The sequence below is a fragment of the Panthera uncia genome, assembly GCF_023721935.1.
Source record: "Panthera uncia isolate 11264 chromosome B2 unlocalized genomic scaffold, Puncia_PCG_1.0 HiC_scaffold_24, whole genome shotgun sequence".
In the NCBI taxonomy this organism is placed as follows: domain Eukaryota; kingdom Metazoa; phylum Chordata; class Mammalia; order Carnivora; family Felidae; genus Panthera; species Panthera uncia.
The window spans coordinates 117,824,758-117,850,876 of NW_026057580.1; the positions used below are offsets into that span (position 1 = coordinate 117,824,758).

General features: G+C 52.8%; 1 protein-coding gene across 10 annotated transcripts in view; it reads left to right on the plus strand.

Annotated features, from left to right (window-relative positions):
• Window positions 1-25,908, plus strand: part of AFDN (afadin, adherens junction formation factor) — a 363,400-nt gene extending 337,492 nt beyond the window's left edge. For 7 of the 10 annotated variants that reach the window (XM_049654600.1, XM_049654599.1, XM_049654593.1 and 4 more), the window contains 11 exons: window positions 532-597; window positions 809-882; window positions 1,554-1,672; window positions 3,019-3,213; window positions 3,858-3,949; window positions 4,267-4,452; window positions 7,188-8,159; window positions 16,588-16,701; window positions 19,521-19,812; window positions 23,027-23,111; window positions 23,893-25,908. In XM_049654600.1, coding sequence (XP_049510557.1) covers window positions 532-597; window positions 809-882; window positions 1,554-1,672; window positions 3,019-3,213; window positions 3,858-3,949; window positions 4,267-4,452; window positions 7,188-8,159; window positions 16,588-16,701; window positions 19,521-19,812; window positions 23,027-23,111; window positions 23,893-24,046 — 2,349 coding nt within the window. In that variant the 3' untranslated portion in view covers window positions 24,047-25,908. The remainder of the gene's footprint in view (window positions 1-531; window positions 598-808; window positions 883-1,553; window positions 1,673-3,018; window positions 3,214-3,857; window positions 3,950-4,266; window positions 4,453-7,187; window positions 8,160-16,587; window positions 16,702-19,520; window positions 19,813-23,026; window positions 23,112-23,892) is intronic. The other 3 variants (XM_049654602.1, XM_049654596.1, XM_049654598.1) reach the window with 1 other exon arrangement.
• The last annotated feature ends 211 nt before the right edge of the window (window positions 25,909-26,119 follow it).

Genomic DNA, 26,119 nt, shown 5'->3' on the forward strand with positions numbered 1-26,119 from the left:
CGTGACCCTTCAGTTGAGTCGTACAGAAGATTTTCTACATGGTCTTCTCACTGCCTAAAGCCCCCTCCTACTTGCCGCGAGGTTTTTCTTGTTTTAATTTTCAACTCCAGGTTTCGAAGAAACAATGGGCTGTAGGAACGTGAAAGTACTGTAATAAATGGCTTTTGTATCAAAGCGGCTAACGGCACGTGTCCCCGGGTAGCACCAGCTCCCCCCTTTAGGGCTGCTCAGAGCTCAGCCGGAATCCGCATTCGGATCGCGTGTCTTCGTGTCCTCCTCAGCTGGGTCAGTGATACCTGCTTTGCAGGAGTACTCTTCCTGAATTTAGGAACATGAAATAGGTACATTTCCTGTCAGTTCCTGTATGTTCACCACGTGGAGTGAGTGTTAATCTTATTAGTGCCAACTTTCGCGTAGAAGCAAGAACCGGGGCTTGTGTTACCACTCTGTACCTGCTTTATTTTGTGTTTGTTTTATTTTTATTTCACTGCGTACTTTCAACGCCGTGTTTCTTACCCTGTTTTTGCCTAGGGTGCTGGTCAAGATAAACTTGGAATCTATGTCAAGTCTGTCGTAAAAGGAGGTGCTGCAGATGTGGTTAGTATGATTTCTCCCGTTGTGAGTTCACCGCGTGTCACATTTAACAAACGACCTGAGGTACTTCAGTGATACTTTGTGTTATAAGATGCTAAGTGTGGCGTTTGCTGAAAAGGCCAACGTGAGCATACTTACCGCTGACTTTCCTCTTCCTCCTCTTGCCCTTTGCTGTCCCTCCCGCCCAACACACGTACATTTTGGGTGCGCGCAGGACGGACGCCTGGCCGCAGGTGACCAGCTGCTCAGTGTGGATGGACGAAGTCTGGTAGGACTCTCTCAAGAAAGGTATCGTTTATGTCTTTGTTTAAGGTTGGCATTTTCAGGATGTTTCACAGTAAATTTAGATTTAGAAGACAAAAAAGTAATGCTAGAAAGATCTGCCCTTAATCTTCACTTTTTTTTTAATTTTTTTTTTTTTTTTAATGTTTATTTTTGAGACAGAGACAGAGCATGAACGGGAGAGGGTCAGGGAGAGGGAGACACAGAATCTGAAACAGGCTCCAGGCTCTGAGCTGTCAGCACAGAGCCCGACACGGGGCTTGAACTCACTAACCGCGAGATCGTGACCTGAGCCGAAGTCGGCCGCTTAACCGACTGAGCCACCCAGGTGGCCCCGATCTTCACAGTTTTAAATATAAACTTCGTGTATGTGACCCCTCTCTTGTTAGCATGTTAGAGTGTGTATTTTGGTCTGGAGCAGTTTCTTTGAAGCTTAAAAAAGCCTATTCTTAGCACATCCTGAGGATTCCTGAAAGTCCTTTTACTGTTCTTGATAGAATAGTTCTTGGTTTCTGAGGAAGGGAGCCGGCAGCCGGGAGCCTGCGCAAAGGTTCAAAGCTGCTGCTCCGAATAGCGGGTGAGGCCGCACGACGTGCGGTTACTGTGGTCACAGGCGGCCATCGTGAGGAGCGGGCACTGCTCTCCTTTCCCTTACTAGTGCTGTTCTCTCTTCCTAGGGCAGCAGAACTCATGACAAGGACCAGTTCCGTGGTGACACTGGAAGTAGCCAAGCAAGGAGCGATCTACCACGGCCTGGCCACCCTGCTCAATCAGCCGTCCCCGATGATGCAGAGAGGTGAGCGCTCCCGGCGCAGCCTCGCACGCCGCGCCGCGTCTGCCCGTGACCGCTGTCGCGGTCGCCACCTGGTGTTGATCGCTTACCGCGCGTGCCGGGCATTTTACAATCACGGCCTCTCTCGACAGTCACAAAACTCTATGGAGTAGGTGCTGTCCCAATTTTAAAGACAAGCTCGGGATGCGATCCCTTGCAAGATAGCCAAGATAAGTCGCTCACGACAGTGTCCAGTGTAGGCCCGCTGGCCTTCTGGCCGTGTGGGGGTTCGCTAAGGTCCTGCCCCCCGGCACCTCCCGTGGGGCCGGCTGGAGAGTCTCCACCGGCCCGGCACTTGGCCGTAGTAAAGCAGGTGGTGAGGGACGTAAAGTCTTCAAAAACAGGTAGAATTCTCCACTGGAAGAATGTACGCGTGCGTGTATGTGAACAGTTACTTCAGTCCTTTGTGTGCTGAGACGGGACGTGATTATCCCGTCCTACGTAGTTCACTTCAGATTTAAAAGCTCAGTTCGCATAAGATGATTTGTTGGTGGGAACCATGATTTTATAGCTACATCAAAAATCCCGGAGTAAAACCAATATAAATTTAGGGCTTTTTTAAAGGATCAGTTCAGAAATCACAGGAGAAAACCCATTAGGACTCACATCGTCTCTTAAATCATTATATACTTTGCATTTACCGTGCTCACTGTGTGCAGCTGCCAGGTCTGGCCTCGATGGAGCTCTCTTCTCCACTGGCCAGTGATCTGGGAGCCTCCCAGGCCGGCACCTGCCTGAGGTCGACCTAATGGTCACACACACACAAGAAAGCTTCTGAGAACCCGGACCCACCGTTCGCTGCAATGAACAAACCGCGTCTTGACAAACCCATGTGCTGTAGCAGAGGCCTTCGTTACTTTTTCCTGACATGATGCCAGGCTGGTGCCTGATGTCATAGCTTACAGCCGCTTCCAAGAGGCAAACCCAACCGTGAGTTACAGGTCAGAGGGAAGCTGTTCGAGCAGAGAACACGCCCGGGGCGACCATGCAGGGAGACGAGGCCAGAAGTAGAGCTCACCCCGGGGTTGACAGAGTTCGTGTGTGTTTTAGAAAGTGAGGGGAGTGTGTTTGGTGGACTTTGAGAAAATCGGCTTTGAAAGAGCACCTTTCCCATCAATACCAGTTAAATGTCGCTTTTAAGATTCTCTAGAAAGATTTGATTCCTAGACTAAAAGCTACCTTATTCCTTCACCTAAGAAGAAGGTCTTTTGAAATTTTAAATATTTGTAGGTTCATCTTTCTTGAAGACTAGGGTATTTAAAATAAGATCTTGAACAATTGAAGAGACCCTGAGTGCACTCTGACTTCAGTTTCAGACCGTCGTGGCTCAGGTAAACCCCGACCAAAGAGTGAAGGTTTCGAGCTCTATAACAATTCAGCTCAAAACGGGTCACCCGAGAGCCCTCAGCTGCCTTGGGCAGAATACAGCGAACCGAAGAAGCTCCCTGGCGATGACAGGCTGATGAAGAACCGGGCTGACCACCGCTCCAGCCCCAACGTGGCAAGTAAGAGGGACCGCTGTGGCCATTCCTTCCCTGGCCTTTGAGCTAGCTCTTGTCCAGATACACGCACGGTCACGGCCAGAAAAGGCCGGGGGGGTGGGCACCCTGTGCTTTCTTAGTTATCAGAACGACATTGCCTGCGTATGCTGGCTGAGATGTGTTTTTCATGAGAGATACCCCAAGCACTGTCCTTCCGACAGGTAATAAGAACGAAGTTCGAAAACGTTTGATTGCCCTGATGCTCTAGGGCAGTACGTTGACCACGTCCGCGGCAGGGGATGGTGAACGTTTTATGCTTTTAAGGGGTTGTTAACAAGAAGGAGGATCAGTGGAAGGGTAATGCAACACTCACGAGGTTTGCAGAGCCTGAAATACTGACTGACTGTCCCGTTGCCGGGAGGGTTTGCCGGCCCCCAGTCTGTAGGTAATACTTTCTGGCCCTGGGCTCTGAGTATTCGAGAGAGGGGAGTGGGTATGAGGAGCCCTGATGTCTCACGTACCCCAGTTTTCGTCTCTGTGCTGACTCCTCACCGGCCGTTGGAAGATGCCCGGCACGTGCTCACCACCCGTAAAGGACGTTAGGTGACGTTGTGTCGAGTTGTCCTCCCAGGAGTCACCTTTCTTTTCCCTGCCTCTTTCCAACGCAGATCAGCCCCCCAGTCCCGGAGGGAAAAGCGCGTACGCCCCTGGAGCAGCCGCGAAGATCACGTCCGTCTCCACCGGAAACCTCTGCACTGAGGTCTGAGAGAGGAGGGAACCGTTCTCGCTGTGATGAACACCTAGGTTATCTCGTGACACTCATGCTCTGTAGATTAGCATTGTTTGTAATCTCTGAGTACCGCTTTTTTTGTTTTTAAAAGAATAGGTAAGTTAGCTTTAAATTGATAAGTCAGGGCAAAGTAAAATGTTTTTCATTATTCCTAGTAGAGGACCACTTTTAATTCTTAACACAGGTTTAAAAATACACAGAAACCACATTTTAAAACAGAATATTGGCAATTAAACGAGTCCGTGTACAAATTGCCAAAAGCCCGCTTTCTTCTTCACGTTTCACAGGAGCAGACCCCTCCACCTCGACCTGAGGCCTATCCCATCCCCACCCAGACGTACACCAGGGAGTACTTCACCTTCCCGGCCTCCAGGTCCCAGGACCGCGTGGCTCCCCCTCAGAACCAGTGGCCCAATTACGAGGAGAAGCCGCACGTGCACGCAGATGGTCATCAGTCCGGCCCCGCGATGCAGGTCAGAGAGGAGGCCACGGACATCCGCGCCCTCAAAGAGAATTGGTTTGGCAGGGTGGAGTCTGAATGATCTCTGAGCTACGGCCGACGTGCTCTGTAGGACAGTGCTGTCCTACATGGTCTCCCGGGTAACTGAGGAAGAGGGGACGGGAGGGAATACTAAACGTGAAAAGGAATTCTTTGTTCTCTGGAGGTTTGATTCACAAAGTGTTAGTAATAGTGCACCCTAATGACGGTTTGTGAGGTGGGATCACGGGCTCCAGGGCTGAGAAACGAGCGGTGTGTGTTTTTTCTTACTTACACCAGAAGCCGTCCCAAGCGCTGGGACGCAGGCGTAACCGGGGTCCCTGCCCGTGACCCTAACGATGCGACGGGGAAGCGAGGCAGAGGAAGTAAACACGGGGTAGTAGGTACTGCTAGGGACGTGGGTCCCCGCCGAGCGACTGGCGCCTGGGCTCCCGCGGTCCGTTACCGCTCTCTGAGGGAAGAGCGTTTCGGACAGGGGAGGAGGCCCGGGTGGGCTGCTGAGCGGGAGCCGGGGGGTGGGGCGCGTCACAGGCCTTTGCAGCCTGGAACCACGCAGAAAGGCTCGAAGTGACGGGAAGATGAAGCGTTCAGGTTCTATCCAAGCTAGTAGAGAAGGGGCCGTCAGGGCAGTGGAGCTGGGGAACGTCATCAGATGTGTCTTGTGTTTAGAAAGAGAACTTTGCACCGTGGGAGCCTGGGAGAAGTCAGGTGTATGCTTAAAAATGGGTACGATCTGGGATGTGTGACGACACCGGGCCCGGGTAGCGCGTTCCGGCTGTGCTGCTCTAGAGACTGGGGGTGGGACTGAGCTGAGCCGAGGAGGGTGGGAGAGCAGAAGAGGGGTCACAGTCACAGTCACAGGAGGCAGCACGGACAGCGAGGAAGAGCCTCGTGTCCTGAGGTCCACGGCTCCGTCCTGTCCCGTTACCCGAGAAGCCCAGTCTCCTCGAGAGTATCGGACACCCCCCGCCGGCTCGACCAGCGGGCTGGAGCAGGCTGCGAGAGAGGATTTCTCCAGATTTCTCTCCACAGTGAATGGTCATGTGCCTTGCTCCCTCCCCAGGGAAGACCCGCTTCCCATGTGTCGAGAGAATCCACACGTGTCTCCTGTCTTAGGGGAATAGCATTAGTAAGCCTCCACATTCACGTTGGTGGTGCACGTCCGCTTCTGCCCCACACGTGGGTAACGGGCACCTAGAAGAGGAGGCCAGGAAACCGGGACGTCCGGGTGTGGGAGGGTCGCTTACTTGGATCGTGAAATGACCGAGCGTAAGAGTAGGACTTGCCAGGGGTGCACGGAGAGGTGGAGCAGGTGTGCACCGCGAGCTAGAACGATGTCCTCGAGGAGAGCGGAGGCCTGAGCCGGGAGGGCCGGGGGTCGGGTCCCGCAGTGCCGCGGAGGAGGCGTGAACTCCACGAGTTCATGCTTTCAGAGGATCTGTTCTACACGTAGGGCATTTCATGCTACGGTGGACTCTTAAATGACGTGGGTCTGGGCTGTTCATGTCCACTTTTACGCACACTTTCTCAGTATGGTGCTCTGTCTTTTCTCGTCCTCGTGGTTTTTGTCTTTTCTGTGGTTTATTGTAAGAATACAGTAAGTACATAAGGAAACGGACTGTGTGCTGATCGACTGTTTATGTCACGGGAAAGGCTTCCAGTCGGCGGTAGGCTGTTAGTAGTTCAGTTTCTGGGGGAGTCAGAAGTTGTCTGTGGATTTTTGACTACCCAGGGTTCAGTGCCCCTGTTCCCTGCCTTGTTCGAGGGTCAGCTACCTTTTTGTGCCCTGTAGACTGTCCAGCGATCAAGAAGCTTTCTGTGTCCGTAGTAAAGCTATCGCAGAATATTGGCAGTAAATGTTGCATTTCTCTATCAGGCTACTGTGTTTTCAAGTGATACTTCATTTTTTTCTTGGCTTATTTTTTAAGGAAAGGGAAACAGTTTACCTTCCAGATTTACATCTTCAATTTCTACACATTAACAACAGGAAAAAATGTTTGACATTCTAGTGAGTCATTTCTGTCACTTTAAACTACTGTTAGACATGCCATTTTTCAGAAATGAGCCTCTTAGCCCTTTGAAACAGTGTATTCGTTTCATCTCCGACACACACGCACACGTTCATGTTCAGCGACCGATGGCACTGTGTTCTGTACTTTGCTTTCTAAGACTGGAGCAGACAGGCTCGGATGCATGGCTTGTCCTGGCCTGTGCACAGCTCTGTCAGCCCGTCAGCCCTGGGACCATGGCTCAGATAGTAAAGATTTGAGAGCTACTTCTCTTACTTCGAACTTTACGACGGAGAAGTAAATTTTGCTGCTCTTCGCGTAGTTAGACTGAACACATTCCTCCTCGCGAAGTCCGTCGCGTGGGAAACCACAGCGGAGACGTGTGCACGCGGCCGTACAAGAGGGGGGAAGGGCGCCGTCCGTAAAGCACCTGCGTTTCTGTGCGCTGCGCCGCCCGCTTTTCACAGTGATGCAGAGAAGGAAGTACGGCCCTTCCCTTTTTGTAACTGGAGAAGCACTGACCCCCCACATCGTGCACCCCGCACCGCCAGAGACCTGGGTGGGCGGTCTCCGCCTCTGTGTGCCACTCGCTTAACAGTTGCCCTAAAATGTTTTCTCCCTCGAGGTACCGTATTTATGAGTTTTTAATAATTTTTTCCAAGTGGCCGAAAGATGACGGTTTTCCGTGTTCTTTCTCTAGCGCGTCACCCGCTCCCAGGAGGAACTTCGGGAGGATAAAGCTTACCAACTCGAGCGGCATCGGCTGGAGGCGGTGCTGGATCGCAAGTCCGACAGCGACGTGTGGATCCAGCCGAGCTCCTCGGTGGGCTCCAGCACGTCCAGCCAGGAGCACCTGGACCCCTGCTCCAAGTCGGGCACCCCCGCCTCCACGCTGACCAAGAGCGGCCCCGGGCGCTGGAAGACGCCGGCCTCCGCGCAGCCCCTGCCGGCGGCCCCCCCGCCCGCGCAGACAGACCTGCCCCCGCCACCCCCGCCGCCTCCCGCGCACTACGCCGGAGACTTCGACGGGGTCCCCGTGGACCTGCCCCTCCCACCCCCTCCCAGCGGCCAGGCGGCGGCGGAGCGGAGGAAACGGGAGGAGCAGCAGCGCTGGTACGAGAAGGAGAAGGCCCGCCTGGAGGAGGAGCGGGACAGGAAGCGCCGGGAGCAGGAGCGGAAGCTGGGCCAGATGCGCTCCCAGGCCCTGAACCCGGCCGCGTTCTCCCCGGTGACCGTCGCGCACGTGAAGCCGGAGAAACCTTCCACGCTCCAGAGGCCCCAGGACACGGTCATCCGGGAGCTGCAGCCCCAGCAGCAGCCACGCACCATCGAGCGCCGAGACTTGCAGTACATCACGGTCAGCAGAGAGGAGCTGTCCTCGGGGGACAGCCTGTCCCCCGACCCCTGGAAGCGGGACGCCAGGGAGAAGCTGGAGAAGCAGCAGCAGATGCACATCGTGGACATGCTGAGCAGGGAGATCCGGGAGCTCCAGAGCAAGCCCGAGCGCAGCGCCGAGGACAGCGACCGCCTGCGCAAGCTCATGCTGGAGTGGCAGTTCCAGAAGAGACTGCAGGAGTCCCAGCAGAAGGACGAGGACGACGAGGAGGAGGAGGACGACGACGTGGACACCATGCTGATCATGCAGCGCCTCGAGGCTGAGCGGAGAGCAAGGGTAAAGGGGAAGAGTGCTGTGGGCGCGCGTTTCTGTGCTACCTGCCCCGAGCGCGTGGCGCTCCCGGCCCGGGGCCCTGGAGGGTTGAGGGGGGCCCCTGGCCTGTAGCCTGTCGCTCCGTCTCCCGCTCGCTGGCGGTCCCGCACGACGGGCCGGGCTGGGAGGCGTGTTCTCTGCAAAGGGCTCACTGCCATCCGAGTGGAACTTTGCTGTTCAAGTCGGCAAACTCCCCTTTGTCCTTCTCGCTAGCGCTTCAGTTGAGAAAACAAGCTCGTAACCACTACTTTGTTCGGAGCCAGTGAAAGGCCTCCCCAGGGGTCGGCAGGATTTTTTCTTAAACGGCCAGATAGTCAGATATCTTAGGCCTTGTGGGCCGTACACGGTCTTCACGGCAGCGCTGTGCTGTTGCACGACGGAAGCCGCCTAGGCCGCGGCGCGAACGGTGAGAGCCGTGGGCCAGGGCACCCTTCGCGAACGGGGGGCAGGACACCTGCCCAGCCCAGGTCGTGATGGGCGGCACTGGACGGTGGGTGACGGAGGGGACTGTTGAGAGTCCCAGAGTTGCGGTTCTCGTAGCCTTTCTAGCAGGACGCTCCGCGCACCGGCTGTACGCGGTGAAGCAGGTACTTAGGAAACTAAACCATTCTGTTTCAGCGGGGGTATATAGACTCCGAGAACGTAGGGCTTTAATTTAATTTCTCCACATGACGAAAGTAATTTGTGCTTTTCGCATCAAACAAAGGAAGGAAAGGTCATGCTAGTTTCGTGCGCTAGATTGTTAAAATGCCGGATTGAAGACTCCATTACCCTATCAGAACGGAGAGGCGTTTGCCGGTATTAACCTGCAGACAGTGCTGTGGACCACATCACGGTAGGAGGTTTCACACAGGGCAGCTTTCTGGGAAGAGACGGCCCAGACCACGTCCTCTGGATTTTACTATTTACAATTTCTAATTGCCACTTTTACTTAATGCTGTCTGCCAGACATCTAAACAAGTAACTGTTACGTCAGATGTTTTCACGTTTCCACAGCGGGACACAGAGTAACCTTAGATAGGGACCAGTCCATACAGCTGACTCTGACCCCTTTTCAGGTTTGCCTCGTGAGTTTTGTCCTGAAACGTTTCACCCGCACACTTCTTATTACACGCTTCTTGTCAGCAAAAGGGATGTAGGACTTACCCAACATTCCAGCTGAACGAACACCCAGATGTTAAGTCACCAGTAATGAACTCCTGAAAAACAACTGTATTTACCCCCAGTGCTACTTCATTTCAAAGCGCATCCGGCTAACGATGCATTACTTGTAGCATAAGAATTCTCAGCACAGCGCTGACCCCGGGGTCAGGACCCTGGTGTCCGCCGTGTCAACGGTTGGCTGAGTGCTCAGTGCAGGGTCCCCTCCCTGTCCTCGGCCAGTGCCACTAGAGGCAGGGCGTGTGCCCCTGGCCCAACTCTCCCGTCCCTAGGACACAAGGAAACAGCGATGTTGACCGCAGTTCATACTGAACCAAAAGCCGACGTCTATGGTAAATAGGTAGACATTGTTAACATTTATTGTTATAACTGTATCTCCCCCCCCCCCCACCCCATAGTGAAAAGTTAGCAACTGCGTTGTAGTATTTCTGTAATTATTCTTAGCTGTGAATTTTTATTAAAGGTCTGTCAGGTTTTCCAAATAGTTCACAGTGACCATTTCAGAGCCTCATAGCGTGAACTATGACATTTGGAAAGTTTCTTACAATTTTAGTGAAAAGTGTCTCCGTGTTCATCATTAATCAAATTTAAGGGGAATATCTTAGTCCCCAGGTAACAGCTCAGAGGAATTTTAAAGTCCCTTCCGTGTATCATAATAACGAAACTCAAGTGTTTAATACTGTGTGGACATTTTCCTGTTCGTGGGTGCCAGAAGTCCACGCATAGTTTTCGCTGTGCTCCCCGGGCCGTCCTCCAACGCAGGTGACGCGCGGGAGCAGCGAGCACGCGGGGTGGAATACGGTCTAAACTTGACTTTTTTTCACACTTCATCTTTCTTTTTGTTTCCTTCTCTGTTACTGCAGCAGACTGGTCTGCCAGCAATCTCTGTTCTAGATTTGGTATGTTCTCATTTCTTTCCCTTTGGTACTTTTTTCCTGTCTTGATTTTCTTTTTTTCTGTTAGTGGTGGTGGTTTGTGTTCCTAGTGGACGCAGCTCCTTGGGGCGTCCTAGCGCAGGCGTGTAGTTGCGGGATCGAGAAGCATGCCTTTCCGTGTGTTTAGATTTAGTTACTCTTTGCTTTCCTCCGTTAATTTTAAGTGTTACTGTTTGTTTATGGCTTTGACCTTTTCTCAGTTTTAGTCACAAAATTGATTCTGTGTATTTTTACGTAGTCACGAATACGCGAGCAAACAAAAGAGAACCTGCAACGAATAACCTGTTTCGTTTTTGTTACCCTGGTAATAGATTTTGAATAACCGACTACTAGAAACTCAACCGAATTGGTATTCGCATTGTTTTGCCAATTAAGATGTAACTGGCATCTGTCTGTTGGCAGAAAAAGAGAGCTTTTTGGTAAATGTTACTGTGTCTTCTTTAATAATTTCGCATGGACTTCAGTTTGCTTCACCAGCCGTATCGTCTGCCGAAACATACCTGACATCCCGTTCTGCTGTCAGTTCAGGGTTTTTGTTTGTTCAATGTTTTATTTTTGAGGGAGAGTGCAAGCTGCGGGGGTGGGGGGAGGCGGACAGAGGATCGGAAGCGGGCTCCACACAGCGCACAGCCCAGCCCGGGGCTCGAACTCCCGAACCGTGAGATTGTGACCTGAGCCGAAGTCGGGCACTCAGCCACCTGTGCCTCTCGATTCAGTGTGTCCACGTTCGGGAGATTCAGCCGACCGTTTAGTGTCCATGGTGCTCCAGGGCTATTATCAGTGTCACCGGCCACGAGTTCTGCACCGGCTGAAACGGTCCTAATAACCTGAGGTCATTTTTTGTTAGTCACTTTTTAAACGAACAAGGACGGGATCCGACAGTACTTTTAAAACGTCCTGAATCTCCGTTTGACTTCACCGGCCTCCTCATCAAATGACAGCCCCTCCCCCGTTTTTAGCTCAACAGTGTGGTGGCACGGCCGCTGTGCAGAGAAGCCCCTCCCGGAAGCATTTCCCGCCTTGATAACCGAAGAGCATATTTGTTTTAGCGTTACCTGCCCCCCCCCCCCCCCCCCCCCCCCCCGCCATGAGACAAAGACAAAATATGGATGTTTTCTCCGTACTTGTTTGTATGGCAACGTGCACCTGTGGTGGGCGGTCGAAAGATACCGGTTAGAGCAGATTCTTCGTTTGAGGTGCTCATGTTACATCCTCTCTGGGCATCCATTGCCCACCAGCTACTGACCCGAGGCCCTGGCTGGTAGAGATTTTCCAGCTCTGTAGGCCTAGCAAGACTCTTCTGTGCAGATTATGACAGATAGACGATACTTGGGGATGAAGGAGGACACGAGGATTTGTGTTTTGAAGACACAGTTCAGAGTTCTTTCTTTAAAAGGTAGTTTTTTTTACTCCTATTGACCTCAACCCCCACATCTCTGAGCATTTCTTAGCCTCATTTCCCGGTAAACATGACCGTTCTTACAGCGGTGTCCTTACGTAGAGTCCTCCGGTCAGAATTGGCAGCTTGTCTACAGGGAGGTGCCTCTGCCAGGCGCCCGTCCTCTTGCCGGGACAGGGGGTGGCCCAAGTGCCAGCAGAGTGTAGGGACAGCGCCCCGTGTGGCTGTGACGGTGTCTCCTGGGTACGACCCTGGGATGAACGGGGCAGGTGCTCTGTCGGGAGCAGCCCACAGTCTCCATGAGCTTGGGGGGCCACCTCACTGGCTCTGCTCTCCCTCTGGGTTTGTAGTGGTCGGCACCCCAACCAGCCCGGGCCCCCACGCCCCCGCCTCCGCCTCCAGACCCCGGGAGCTGTAGAAGCCAGCGACACCCGCGTTTGCGTTTCTAGCCCAGGCCTTGCCCTGGCCCACACTTCCGCCTGCAGTCAGACAAGACTTTTCAAAGCTCAGCATGTTCGGAAACCGCACCCCCCCCCAACATGCTCCTTGTCTACCTTCAGCCTTCCGCATTTCAGCTGATTCTTCTAATTGCTCAGTCTAAAAGCCTTAGTTACCATAACCCTCTTTTTCTCTCCATCCAGAAATTGTTTTTACTTCTCAGAATCTGACCACCTCGACACCCACATTGGCCTGAACCACTGCTGTCCCCACCTGGCTCAGTGCAGGGGACTCCTTGCTTCTGCGTTTGTTCCCTGTGTCACAGTCTGTTCTCAACACAGCAGCTAGGGTGATCCTGTTAAAAAAAAACAAAAGTCACATCTCAGGAGTCATTTAGAGAAACGTCCTGGGTCTTCCCATGGCCACGAAGTGCTGGTGTTCCGTCCATGCCTCCGCGCACCTTCTGTGTGGAGTTGGGCAGATGTCAGCCTCCGCCGTAGCCGCACGCGGCTCCACTCAAGTTTGCGGGGAGGGACGGGCCGTGTGACCGGGCCTCCGTTGCCGTAGGTTGCCAGACAATCACACGCACTTCCCCCAGGGGAACCTGGGACGGAGGCAGAGCAGACGAGGCGGCACGCCCCGTAGCGACAACGGTCACGCGGTGTCGCAAAGAGTGAGAGTCAAGGTTCTTACCGGAATTTATGTTTATACCGGAGTTTATATTTATTTCGTATCGTGCTGCACAACAATGCCTCCTGCTCACGAAACCCCGGCCAGGAGCTATCTTCCAACTAGAAATTGACGTGACCTGACAGTCTCTCAGTTGCCTGGTCTCAGGCTTTGTCCTGTTACCGTCTTAGTGGTTCGTCTCCTGGCTCTGAGGACCCGACAGCTCCAGGGGAAGACTCCCTCCCCTTGGGGTGGTACCAGCCGAGTGACGCCGTCCCCGATTTCAGCATCTCTACTGCTGACCTCCTGGGAAGGCCCAGGCCAGGTCCGCCCTCGTAGGCCGCTTTCCTGTCTGGTCTTCATGTGGGACTGCAGGAATTGGCATACGAGGGGCTGAACCGAAAGCAAGATCATAAAAACCTCAAGCAAGAGTCAGTAGGAAACCCAGCTGAGAGCTGCACCTGCAGAGAGACCCTGCCTGCTTCCCCGGGGTCCCCCGCCTTGCGAGCGGGGTCTGGCTCCGAGGGTGGTGTCCAAGCCTGCCTTCAGGGAGGGTCAGTTTGACTCCAGGAAGTAGGAGGAGAATATGCTCGTATGAAAGCCAGCTTGTTGGCATGTTGGAGTAGAACACAGACTCGTGTGGTTGCAAGATGAGATAGTTGCTGTGAGAGAGCTTCCGATGTACGTGGTAGGCCGCGTGCAGCCACGCAGCCCGACGCAGGCTCCCCTGTCCCTGCAAAGCCAGAGTGTTTCGGCAGCAAGCCGGCACGCGTTACAGCTGCTGATAAAATTGTCACTGTCCTTACATTGAACGGGTGGGGGCATGGGCTGTGCCCAGGGAAGAGACTTGCACACCAAGTGCCCGGGGTTGTGGGGATGGCTTTCCCCATGAAGAAACACAAAGTGGACTTCCTCTCCCGCATGGGGCTCGTGGGCTGAACCCGAGTCGGGTGCCTGAGCCCGGTAGCAGTAAACGGCCTGCACGTGGGGGTCCTTCACTGCGGGGCATTAACATTTTTTAGTGTATTGTTAATGGGTGGGAACATAGGCAGATGACACTTGCCTGTTGCCTTAAGGGTGACCTTGACAGGCTTCCGGTCGTGTTTCCAGCGAGGATCCCAAAAGCGAAAGGACACCTTGGCCCTGATCTGTATTCAGATATCGCAACAAGATCGTCTCCCTTAATGGAGTTTTGACTGTACGTTAAAGACACGAGTTAGTGTCTTCTGTGGCATAAAGTTATAAACACACGGATCACAATGTAACTGTTTTCTTTTTTTAATCTGAAGATGAGGGGAGGACCGCCAGCGTAGCGAGACCAGCCAGGCTGGTGACAGTGGCTTCTGAGACGCCGCCTTAGTTCCCGGCTGAGAGTGGCTGTGGTTCGGGCTGACGGCTGCTGTAAGAACCGCGGCTGCTTCTATCTAGGCCTGTTCCCCCGAACGTGGCTTCCTGCAGGTGGCTTCCATAGCAGCCCCCCCTTCATTCTCTGCATGTAAAACACTGAGCCCGTGTCCTCATCTCACCCCAGGTTAACACAGTCTGTCCTTGCAGCGCAGCCCGTGTTAAACGTGTGGCTTAGGTTGAAACGCCCTTTACCTGGTACTGAACGCAAGGAGACCACACAGCACAGCATACCATTTTGAGCTAATTTGGAGTAAGTTTAGAGGCTAGGTTATCATTCCTGTCATTAACACTTTTGGGGGAGGAGGGTCGGGCAAAACAGCATCTGTATGAAGAATGAAAAGCCTTGTTTTGGAAGTGAAAAGACGTGAAGCAGCTTTCCAGGCAGTGGGCAGGAACAGCACGGATGGGTTCGTCGGTAACAGTAAAAAGAGGAGCTGGGGACCTTAACACCGGAGAAGGTTCCTCGCCGACCCCATCCAGATGTAGAAGAACGAAGGTTTTTAAGAGAAAGTGCCTGCTATAGATTTGCTAGGTAGCATTCTGTACCTGTGGTTATGAGAATTGCTTTTGTGCCTGTTTCTGAAGATGGTGCTTCTCCTCAGCGTGGAGGACCCAGCGGGCCATTTTAGCGTGCTCTGTTGTCCTTGCTCAGACCTGTTTTTAATTGCGTCTGGCAGGTAAAACACGACGAGGGAGTCTGTGCGGAACGCTAACGTGCTTTTACGCCCTTCCGTGTAGCGTATTTAATACCAGCTGCTAGCTTATGTGCTTATTTTTATTTGGGTGCCGTTTCTCACACTTCGGACCGATGAGTGTAAATTGGTTGATGCACTGGTGCTGCGGGCCATGGACCCTGCCGTGGTGGGGGGGGGGGGGGGGGGTGGGAGCTCCCCGGTGGAGGCCAGCCCTACGCGACCCCGGGGGGCCGGGAACCCTCACAGTTCTGCCTTGTTTCTTGGGCTCGGAATCCGTAGCCTGTGCTCCTGCTCTGAGCCCCTCACAGCCAACCTCCCAACATCTCCCCTGGGCTTATGCCTAGATTTGAACTAAACGGGAAATTAAGTAAATTTGTCTTCTTGAGGAGCAGATTTTAATTTTTTTTCTAAGATGTTTTAATATTGTTTGCTGACCTGAAAAAGCCTAACGACGCCAAGTTAATTTGTTACTTCCCCATCGGCTGCAGTGTTTATTCCACAGAAATAAGGCAGGAGTGAAGCTGTTAAGGTTTTTGTTTTTAAAAAAAAAAAATACAAATACAACTCAAATCCCGTTTCTGTTTCTGCTGTGAACGGTTTCTACAGTAAGCAGTAATTCCGTAAATACTGAAACACACCATGAGCAATTTTACTTAAGGGGAGTCCTTCAGGGGCTTTAACAATGAAACTAGATGGCGTTGGGTTACGTTCTAATTTTTAAAATTTTGAATCAACTCCTCTTGACGTCTGGAGGCACATTTCTTGGGTGCTACTGCAGACCAGCTCTGGAACAGAAGAAAGGAAATACTTGGAGAAGCAAGCTTTCAAAGTTGCCGTTATCTGGGGCCGTAACAAAAGGGCGTTTTCCTCTGTTCTGGTCAAATGTACGTTTAATCCAAGGATCCTTTTAGAAAAGATATCCTCAACCTGTGGCACATAGAGGAATTTGACTCTATGCTGTTTTGGGGAGCAGGCGGTAGGTTTCCAGACACGAGAATTATTCAGAGACCGGCCAATTGACTTGGCTGAGAGGTTGTAGCAGAAGAGAGGTGAAGTGAGGTCCCTTGCGAATACAGGCTCAGATTCTTTGGCTCAAGACTTTGGGGTCTCCCTGGGCCGAGAAGGAATTCTTGGAGTCCAGGATGGGGTCTGGAGAAAGCCGATGGCCAAGGGTCAGTGGGCCAGGGGCTTGGCCCACGGTCTCGGTATCCCTCTGGGGTTGTGTGCTGGCACGTGGGCCCCGCCCCAGGGACCTGAGGTCTGTGTGCCCCAGCCCACAAGCCTGCGGACCGGAGGGAAGGAGGATGGGGGGGAGACGATGGCCGAGTGCACCCCGTAGTTGCGTAACTGGAGGGTCCGTGTGTCACGGGAGTGTGGTTTACGTGAGCTGGCTACAGTCCGGCTTGTTCACGGTGTGGATGTATGAGACCGATTCCTTCTTGGAGCAGTTCGTGGAACTGTGGGGACAGTGCTGTTAGGCAGCTTGATTTTGAAACGTAGAGCTGTGAAATGTGTACGTTTTGCCATCTTCCCACGGTGATCGAACCGGGTATTTTGTATCTGACGTCGTGTGTGTGTGTGTGTGTGTGTGTGTGTGTGTGTGTGTGTCTGCTTGTGCCAGTGTGTGCTCTCTGCGCCTCGTGCTGCTGGAGCGTGCAGGGCGGAGGTTAAAGTTCCTGCGTTGTTAGTTACAGGACGAGGAGCGGCGGCGGCAGCGGCAGCTGGACGACATGCGCAGGCGGGAAGCGGAGGACCGCGCCAGGCAGGAGGAGGAGAGGACGAAGCGAGACGCCGAAGACAAGGTCATGGTCCTGTAGGGGCGGCTAGAGGCTTCCCGGCTTAGCCTGAACCCGATGGATGGGCTGGGGCAGAGGGGCAGACGCTGCACGCATCCTAACGCGTGCGAGACACAACGGGGCCTGGACCCCTCCTTTGTTGTCGGACCGGAGACTGGAGCCCGGCCCGGCCCGCCCGCCTCTGCTCCGGACGGTGTCCACGTCCTCCCACCTGAGTCCTCTCTCTCTCCCGCTTCTGAACTCGTGGGCCCGTCGGGGTGGCCGAGCCTCCTCCCGGCCGGTCCGCTCCCTCGGGCCCTGCCCTTTCCTGGACGCGGCCCCGCCTGGTGGGGTGAGGGTGGTGCTTGTGCGGCTGTGCGGTCGGAGCTCGGGCGGTGAAGCACCAGGGACGTAGACGGTGTGTTCACAGCGCGCATTTCAAGTAGGTTCCTTACGGAAATCACTCCGTTCTGGTTGGCGGTCAGCAGGTCAGATAGCTTACAAAAAGCGTGATACGAGGAAAATTCACCTAGAATGTGATCTAATATCCTGAGTTGCTATTTTGGTTCCACATGTGGATTCTTTTTATGAAAGTAATCTTTTACGTGAATTTCAAAATGACAACCGATTGGGTCCATCCTGAAAACCGGGACCGCAGTGTGTGCGCAGCCGGCCCTGAGCGGGGCACCCGTGGCGGGGGGGGGGGGGGGAGCCTGTCCGCTCTGACGCTTCCCTTCTGTGAAGGCGGGGGCCGTGGGCGCCACAGCTGCCGGTGGGGAGTTTTCGTTCCTGATTCCTCCTTTGACAGTCTGGTGAGCCGTATTAATGAAGCCCCCTCCTCCCCCGAGAGAGAGCTTTTAGGAAACCTTGTGTAGCGATACGATCCGTCTGGATGTGTAACTAGTGAAGAGCTCGATTGGCAGAAACGATGTGACTCATCTAGACGAAAGTAGAATAATAAGGCTAGGACACGTACCTGTGTGAAAAGTGGCGGTCTCTGCATCTTCTAGACCCTCACGGTTCCTTGGCATCATCCTGTGACCTTCAGCGGCTGTGTCCACGTAGCTTCTGCAGTCTGGGAAGCGGCCTCTGCTAGTGGGGCCGGGTGCCCCGGTGTCTTTCACTTGTGTCGGGAGGAGTCCCGGTCAGAATCAGTTCCCCGCAACATGAGCCCCTAGACTTGTCAGTGCAGGGGTGTGTTGTGGCCCGCACCCCCCTCGGGGCCCGTGTGCGGGAGGCCTGCCCGCGCCCTGTGCTCAGGCCCTCAGCTCCCGGCCTCTTCCAGCGTGAGCCCTCACAGCTCACCACTATGTCACGTAACGCTTGGGTCTCGCTCCGTAACTGCTCCTAGAGTTGAGTGGTCACTAAAAAGCTGAATGAGCTGTTTTTTATCCGCAGCGTCCACAATTGAGGGGCTGGCTTTGTTACAGAAGAACGTGCCATTCGTTAGTCGGATGGGCCACCTGTCCGGTCACGTCACTGTATCTGCTCTTAGTGTAACTAAAGGGGTACTTTGGTCTCCTCCTAAAATGTCGTCAGGCGGCTGTTGTTCATGTCACACTAAAGGCCACAGGGCTCATTCTGGATTTGATTCCCCAGCCTAATAAGCAGACCCTTATTTTACGTTAGAAAACAAGGTAAAAGATGTCTCAACACAGAGTGAGAAGATAAAGTGAGAAATTGGGTCCAGTGCCAAGACGAGGCTGGCTGGCACCTGACCACGAAAGGGGAAGCGTGAGTGCTGTGGTCACGGTGTGCAGGGCTGGGAGGGCTGGGGGGCAGGGAGCAGACCGCAGACATAAGCACACACCTCCCGGCGGGGACCAGAAGCCTGTACCCGAATGCCAGCAAGGTCCCTGAGATTAGCTCTGTGTTTGGGGTCGAGTGGACTTCAGACCCGTTCGCTGCGCTCTGCGGCCTGCACGGCATCTAGGCGGACGCACAGCTTCCAGTTTGGCCTCACATCCCTCTCTTCCATCCACTTTTCCATGTGTTCTGGAACCTGTCAATCTTTAACACAACTGTGCTGTTACCTTTTTTAATGTTAAAATAATTTTAACGCTGTCAACTGTAGTTTGTGCAGATGTATGTCAGAAAAAAATGTACAGTATGTGTCAAAATATATTTGAATATCGTGTTGCTGTTGCTCTTAATGCCTGGCTCTCTCATTTTCTGTCTGCCAGGGAGTTTCAGGTTTGAACTGTAAATTAAGAACTGCGGAAAGCACACCTCTATCTGTTAGATTGTCGCCCTGGGAAAATGAGTAATGTTTTATGGTTTCTGTTAACTTCTCTGAATAACTGGAAATAAACCAGGTGACTTCATCTTCCTTCTGGTAGAGGAAGGGCTGCTCTCTGGACCCCGGGGCTCGGTGAGACAGCGCGCGCGCAAGGCGGCTGTTCTTGAGGGCGCCGGCTGTAGAAAGCCAGCTAGAGCCTGTTTTGGGTCTGGTTTTGTCTTTAAACCCAGCAGTGAAGAGGTAAGTTAACACCCTACAAGAACAGAAGGAGACAGACAGGAGCGGCCGAGAATTAGAGAGAGGCCTGCAGGGATAACTGAATGGGGACAGTGGTGTAGGATTGGAAGCTGGAGCTTGAAGGTGCCTGAGCGTCCGTCCGTCCGTGCTTTGGAGCGGTTTCACGTCAGATGATTCCACAGTAGCCTGAGTGTGTCCGTGCTTCCGGATGGATCTGCCTGTCCCGTCCTAGAACGTTCTGTCGAAACTCTCCTATCCCCTGGATTCGCAAGGGTGTGCAGAGGGGGTCAGAGGGTGACGCGTCCTTTTGCACCCCGGGAAGGCCCCCTCCTGACTCTGACCTTTGTGCTTTTGTGTGTTCCGCCCGCAGAGGCGACAGGAAGAAGGTTATTACAGCCGCCTGGAAGCCGAGAGGCGCAGACAGCACGCGGAGGCCGAGCGCAGGCTGCTGGAGCCGGAGGAGCCGGGCCTGGGCAGACCGCCGCTGCCGCGGGGCTACGAGCTCCCGGCCCCGTCCTCCCCGGCGGCTGCTCCTCCTCCCCCGCCTCAGCGGACCGCCTCCTCCCTGCAGGCCCCGGCCCTGTCCCCAGACTCCCTGTACACCGCCAGGCTCGTTGCGTACCACGAGGAGGAGGAGGAGGAGGAGGACTGCAGTCTGGCAGGTCAGGACAAGCTCTCCCACACCGGCGAGTCCCGGGGCCGCCTTCCTCCCGCCGCCCCTGCGCCACGGCCACCCCCCCGCCGGCCGCGCCCGGCCTCCGACGGCCTCTTTCTCTCCGGCTCCCTGCAGCCCCCCTCGGCCGCTGCCCACGGTGCTGCTCCCGGAGCAGGCCGGCCCCCTCCTCCCCCTCCAAAGCCACCGGGCTCCCAGCACCCCCGCCACTCGAAAGGTAGAGGTAAAGCGTGGGGTCATGGGGTCACCAATCAAGCCCCCTGTGTCTTCCTTCGTGATTGGAGTGGGGACTGCGCGGCCCCTGTGGTGGGGGCCGCCCCAATCAGCACTCGCTCCGGCCTCTTGATCTCGCTTGCTCACTAGTCCCTGCCTCCGGGTGTGTCTGCCCTGCACGGCTGTGGCCTGTAGGGTCCCAGTCCTTCTCCCCGGTCACCAAGTACTGTTACAGCCTTCATTCTCTGCCTCTTCCGATAACTCTTACACTTACTTGAACAAGTACTTCCTTCCACACTTTTTGGTGTCTAAAGATAAGATCTTCTCAGCCGTAGTGTCACGGTCACACGCACACTAAGTTTCGTTCTTTAACGTGAGTAACACTTCTCTGTTCTGAGTTACCTGCCCCAGTAGTTCCCCTGCCGAGCTGGGTCATAACGATGGCCCCTGCTTTCCGTGGTAGTCTGGTGGCCTAGTCAGTGCCACGCTGCGCGGATGGCCCTGCTGTCACGCGAGCTGCCTCGCGCCAGGGGCAGGGAACCCAGTCCTTGTGAAATCACTCCTCCCTCTAACTGGTTTCTCCTTCTCGCTCTGTGACATTCTCTGCCATCGCAGCACTAGCCAGACCTCAACAGGCACACGGCCATCTGCAGTGACCAGTGTCCAAGACAGCACTGCAGGGATATTTAAGATATAACCGAAAATCGTAAGGATTCAGACCCGACTTTCGTCTTACTTTCTAAACTTGCTCAGATCTAGTGCTTTTCATGAGCACGAGGGCTTCCAGACCCTCATGGTGTGATACGCGGGACTCACGATTCCAAAAGAAGTTGAAAAGTCAGAAACATGCGTAATGGTGGCTCTTCCGGAACAAGTGGGCTTGGCCAGGGTCTTGCCTCCTGTCTGCGCCAGTGCTCTGGTGCCCCTGGAAGGCTCGGCATGATATTCAGGCGGGGCCACCCAGAAGCCAAAGTTAGATCTTTATAAAATTTCTGTTTTCGGCATCTAGAAAGTAGGAGCTCAAAGACGTTTGTGGGATAATAGTCACTTTTGAAGGGAGATGCCATCAGTCTCCTTGCACATTACACACTGAACTTGAGATATTTTGTGTCCCGACACGAACAGATGAGGTTCGGTGACGCAGTGTTGTGGCGAGGTGGTCACTCGAGACCCCTTTGGCTTTCACCCACGAGCTAACACTTAATTTATTTCGCATCTGAAACGCCACATAGGAGGTTCTGTCCCACACCTGCCCGCTCGTGCCTCTTTGAAGACTTCCTTCGTAAAGTACAAAGCTGTCTGCACCACATGTAGGGTGCTTGTGACCTCCCTGCCTCTCCCTCACGTGGCCGTGCCCTGGGCTCAGCTCACTTTTCTGTCGCGAGCACTCTGGGAAGGACACAGACTTGGTTTCTTCCACTGGGCCCTGTGGGGAACAGAATCGGGCTATGCATTGGAATAAGTAACATCCCGTTCCAGCATAGCAATATATTGAAAAATGTGGTTTAACTGGAGCTTTTCGAGAACTATTTGAAGTGTGCGGGATTCATATATATAGTCTCCTGAAAGTAACGTTCTGATTAACTTTGAAAATTTTGAAGAATTTTTACCAGTGGAAGAAGCAAGTGTCATTCTTAAAACAAAGCTCAAAAGATATGTCTTCTAAAACAAAACTTAGAGTTAAAATTGAAAAAATTCTATTCTGCAGATAATTAATGTGAAGACCCACTCTGGGTTATCTGAGGTTACGGATACAGTCTGTCTCATCTTTTGAGTCTTTGTGGAGGATGACTTTGCATACGGTGACCACAGGGGACCTTGCTGAGGGACAGGAGAGGTGCTGTGCTGAGACGTGACTGCACACGTCCGCACAGCGTGTCCTGTCCTACAGAAAAGAAGCAAAAATTGATTTTTGTGCAGCCTGTCTAAAAAGGATGATTTTAATGTTGAAATACTGTAATAACTTTGCCGTTTATTTAATCCGACACGCAATGCTGTCAGCGTTGGCTGAATATTTTGAGTATTGTGCTCCGGCTTGTATCCCCATAAGCAAAAGGTTCTTCAAACGTGACATTTCTTTTTGCTGGTGTGATAATAGAGTACTGCTGTAATGCATTGTGATTTTAACACACCTTTTAATATGATACTGGGATGCATTTAAAAGTTCTCTCTGCATCATCTCTTGACCTTCAACATCCCCGTGGAGTGGATAAGGTGGCGGTGCTATTCCCGGACTGATGTTGTCGGTCACCTCAGTGGCTGGGCCGGTCTCAGAGCCAGCGACCCAGGCCGAGTGTCCCGCGGGCTTGCTCACTCAGTACACGGTGCTGCCTCGGGGAGTATTTTTTTATTTTTATTTTTATTTTTATTTTTATTTTTATTTTATTTTATTTTTTTGCCTCGGGGAGTATTTTGAGTGAGTTTGTATCTGCAGCATTTATATCAAACACGAGGGGTTTTGGTGGCTCATTTGTTTTCAAAGTGTCAATAATTACAGCCATTTATGTAGGAAAAAAGCCATTAGCTGTCCTGAAAAGAGACCCTTCAGTCACATGGTTACTGGCTAGGTTACATTCGCTCTCCTTTGTTTTGTAAGGAAGCTCCTCCCATCAGGACTGTCTGACCACCCCCCCCCACCCCCCTACCCCCCCCCACCCCTCCCGCCTCCGTCAGGACTGTCCTGTGTGACTCCCTCCCCCCTGAAGCGCATCTTCTGAGCTCATGGCGACTGCATCTTGCCTGGTTTGAACTTTCTGGCACTGCCACCTAAGACCTGTGCCGTCACAGCGCCTGTCGGGGCGGTGATGGATTTCGCAGGCCGCTGAGCGAAGCCGGCTGCAGACCAAGGCATCTTTCGTCTCATTTGAAGAACCTTGTGCTTTCACTCAGTAAAGACCTCCTCTTCTTCTGTGGGCCCCGGATCTCGATGATGATAAGGTTTTGGGAAGTATGCGGGTACTTTAACTTTGACTTTTTCTTTTATGGAAAAGGACCAGACTCTTCCGTGGGATCTTCCGGGGCAGTGATCGGTGCCCGTGACGGCTCCCGGGACCCGAGAGAGAGGCTGGCGAAAAGGTATTGACAGCTGGCAACAGCTTCACGGAAGGATCGCTGCCTTCCTCACACCGTTCTTGTATGAGGCTGGATCGCAAGTTGAGAGACTTGATCACCTCAGGCGTCCCTCATTGTACACGAGTGTGTGAGCCTGCTGGCTGCTTCGCTTTACGTTGCTCACAGAATTCTGTTTCAGACACTGGTGTACGTACCCGACTTCCTAGTCTAGAACTTCCTAGACCTTCAGAAGCAGCGGATGTGCTGCTCTTTGCTTCCACCCGCGAAGCCAGAAGGCACGAATAGGCTTAGTGTCTCCACCGAGCGCTCTCACCCGGGTGGTAGAAACAAATTGGCCCAGACACTTCTTAAAGCTCTGAAATGGAACTGATGGAGAAAATCTTCAGTGTCTTCCTGTAACTTGGTGTTAAGTTAGGTATCCTGATGCCTCTCGGGTACATGCGGGGCTCGTTAAAATTATGTGCTTTTAAACTGCCCTCTTTAGATCGACTCGGTTATTAAGAACCCCCTGTCTGCTAAAACTGAAGTTACCAGTGTTTTGAGAGTTGGGTGTGTCGGGAGAAAGTTAGTATTTTAGGCAGGAAGGCATTCTGCCCCTTTTTTTACACAGGTCTGAATACAACCCCAGTGACTGTATTTATAGGAAGGGTCTTGGCTGGTTTAACAAAGAATGAGTCTCCCTCAGGAAAGATTGAACTGAGTTGCCCGCTATGTAAAGTTACCTAATTGTTGACAAGTTATTTCCATCTTGACCAGTGATGTCTTACGTTTCCCTCTGACGCAGCCATGATGCAGATTTACCTGGAAATTCCGGAGCCCCTGAGAACTTGACATTCAAAGAGCGCCAGCGGCTGTTCTCACAAGGTCAAGATGTGTCCAATAAAGTGAAAGCCTCTCGTAAATTAACAGAACTGGAAAACGAACTGAACACAAAGTGAGACCAGGAAATGGCACCCGTGCTCAGCCCAGAGTCCTCCCGGTGCGGCTTTGGAGGATGGTCGGGGGAGAGAAGGAGGCGGCGGCATTTCCGAGTCACAGAAGGGCTGTTTGGAAGATGGGTGGGATTTAGAGGTGGTCCCAGTCCGAGAAGCCCTTTTGTTTTACCAGGAGATTATCATTTATACGATGTAAACACTGTCTAATTTCTTAATTATCTGACTCACCCGAAGATACGTTTTTTGTTGCTTTTTCTAGAGTCCAAGCTGGAAAGGGGGAGCGTGCAGCGCAGGCGAGGGCAGTGGGGTGTCTCCCCCGCTGTCCCCAGGGGGTGCCGAGAGGCCACGTCCGTCCCGTGTCACAGACTGGACTGTAGGGATGGGACGGGGAGTAGCCTGAACCCCCAGACCTTGTTTGCACTATTCCGTAGTAACTGCAGATGTCCCGGAGGAGGGTGCCCACGGAGGACACGCCCGGCGCGTTGAGTCCAGCGCTCGCGTGGGCCGGGCTCGCTAAGTCTTGTCCGTGCAGTCAGGATGCGGCTCGGACCCACACCTCCTGGGAGGGAGGTGATGCCCATTGGAGACCCTGCCCCTCTCCTTCCATACGGGGACAGCCCTCCCAGTACATTCTAAATAGTTGATTTTAAAAAACTCCAAGAAGAAAATTTTGAGGATTTAAGCTTAGGATATTTTATTTTTATAAACGTCAGATTATTGTTAGGCTAATAGATCATTGGTGATTTTGAAGATGGCAATGACGTTAGGAAGTTAATATTTCAAATATTCAGGGGAATCTGTAAAAGAGCATCTGTTTAGCTGGGCAGTGTCGATGTGGGTAGAAACACAGATATTGGAGAGGGATGGGGGGGGGGGGGGCAGGGGTCAGTAGTGACCTTTGAGTACAACTATTGCTCAGAAATTTTAAATGCAGAGAAGAAAGAGTGACATCCATGTCCTGTCTGGGAAAGAAGGGCCAATGACATGGCATCTGCGATTTAAATACTGTAAGAGTGACTTGTGAGGCAGTTGAAAGTATTTTTTTTTTCACATCTGATAGTTTCTGAACTTTCATTTGATGAGTTACTGTGACCAGTGTCCTTTCTTTAGCTGTGAACGTGTGGCCGATACAGACACGGATCTCACTCTGGTTTCTACTGTGTGATGTGAAAATGGTAAATTATGTGGGGATTATGAGCAAAGCTTCTATTTGACAAGGCCCTGCTGTGGGATCCTGAGGATTTTTCTGCACCAGATTGTTCTTACAAAATGCGTATGTTAGAAAAACGTGCACACTTTCAAACAGAAGAGGGAGGAGAGCCTTTTTAGCCTTAGAAATCACTTTAATAGGCGCTGTATGATAAATCATTGAAACGCGAGTGTAAATATTTTTCACGTCTATCAGGGTTCTTATGTGGAAGTGTGCTGTCACCACTGCCCTCGTTTAAGAGAGTAACCTGGTCTACGTGTTTATGAAGGATGCGCTTGCTTTAGAGCTCTAGGAGAAGCGGGCCCCTCCCGGAGAGCTCGACAACACTGGCCGCCTCACGGGGACGAAATCCACACTTGCTGTCATGAAGCAGACGCAGAAGAGTCACTGTTCCGTTAATCTGTAGAAAGAACAAACACGCCTAAGTACACGCACATACATGTAAATACTTACATGCGGGGGCGTGTGTGTGTGTGTGTGCGCGCGTATGTGTGTGTGTGGCTGTAAACCTGGAAACGGGTGGGTTTGGCCGCCCGTGGGTGACGAGGTCATGACTGTGCGTCACTGTGGAAACACCAGAACTGCTGTACTCCCCATTTCTACTGTAGCTCATTTGCAATCTATTTTTAATAAACTTTGTATGTATTTGAGCGGATCTGTTGTTGTAATCGTGCTGGCAAAGATTACATTTGTCATCTCAGCCTCTGCCTCCTACCTGTGTGTCCTACGCATTAAACAGTCAGCAAGCATCATTTCTGTGTCAGATGGGGAGTCCGGCATGTGGGGGACGCTCTTTTCCTGAGCGCACAGACTCTAACGGAGACTGCAGGCCGCCCCGACATCGGTTCCCCCCGCCTGTGGCTTTC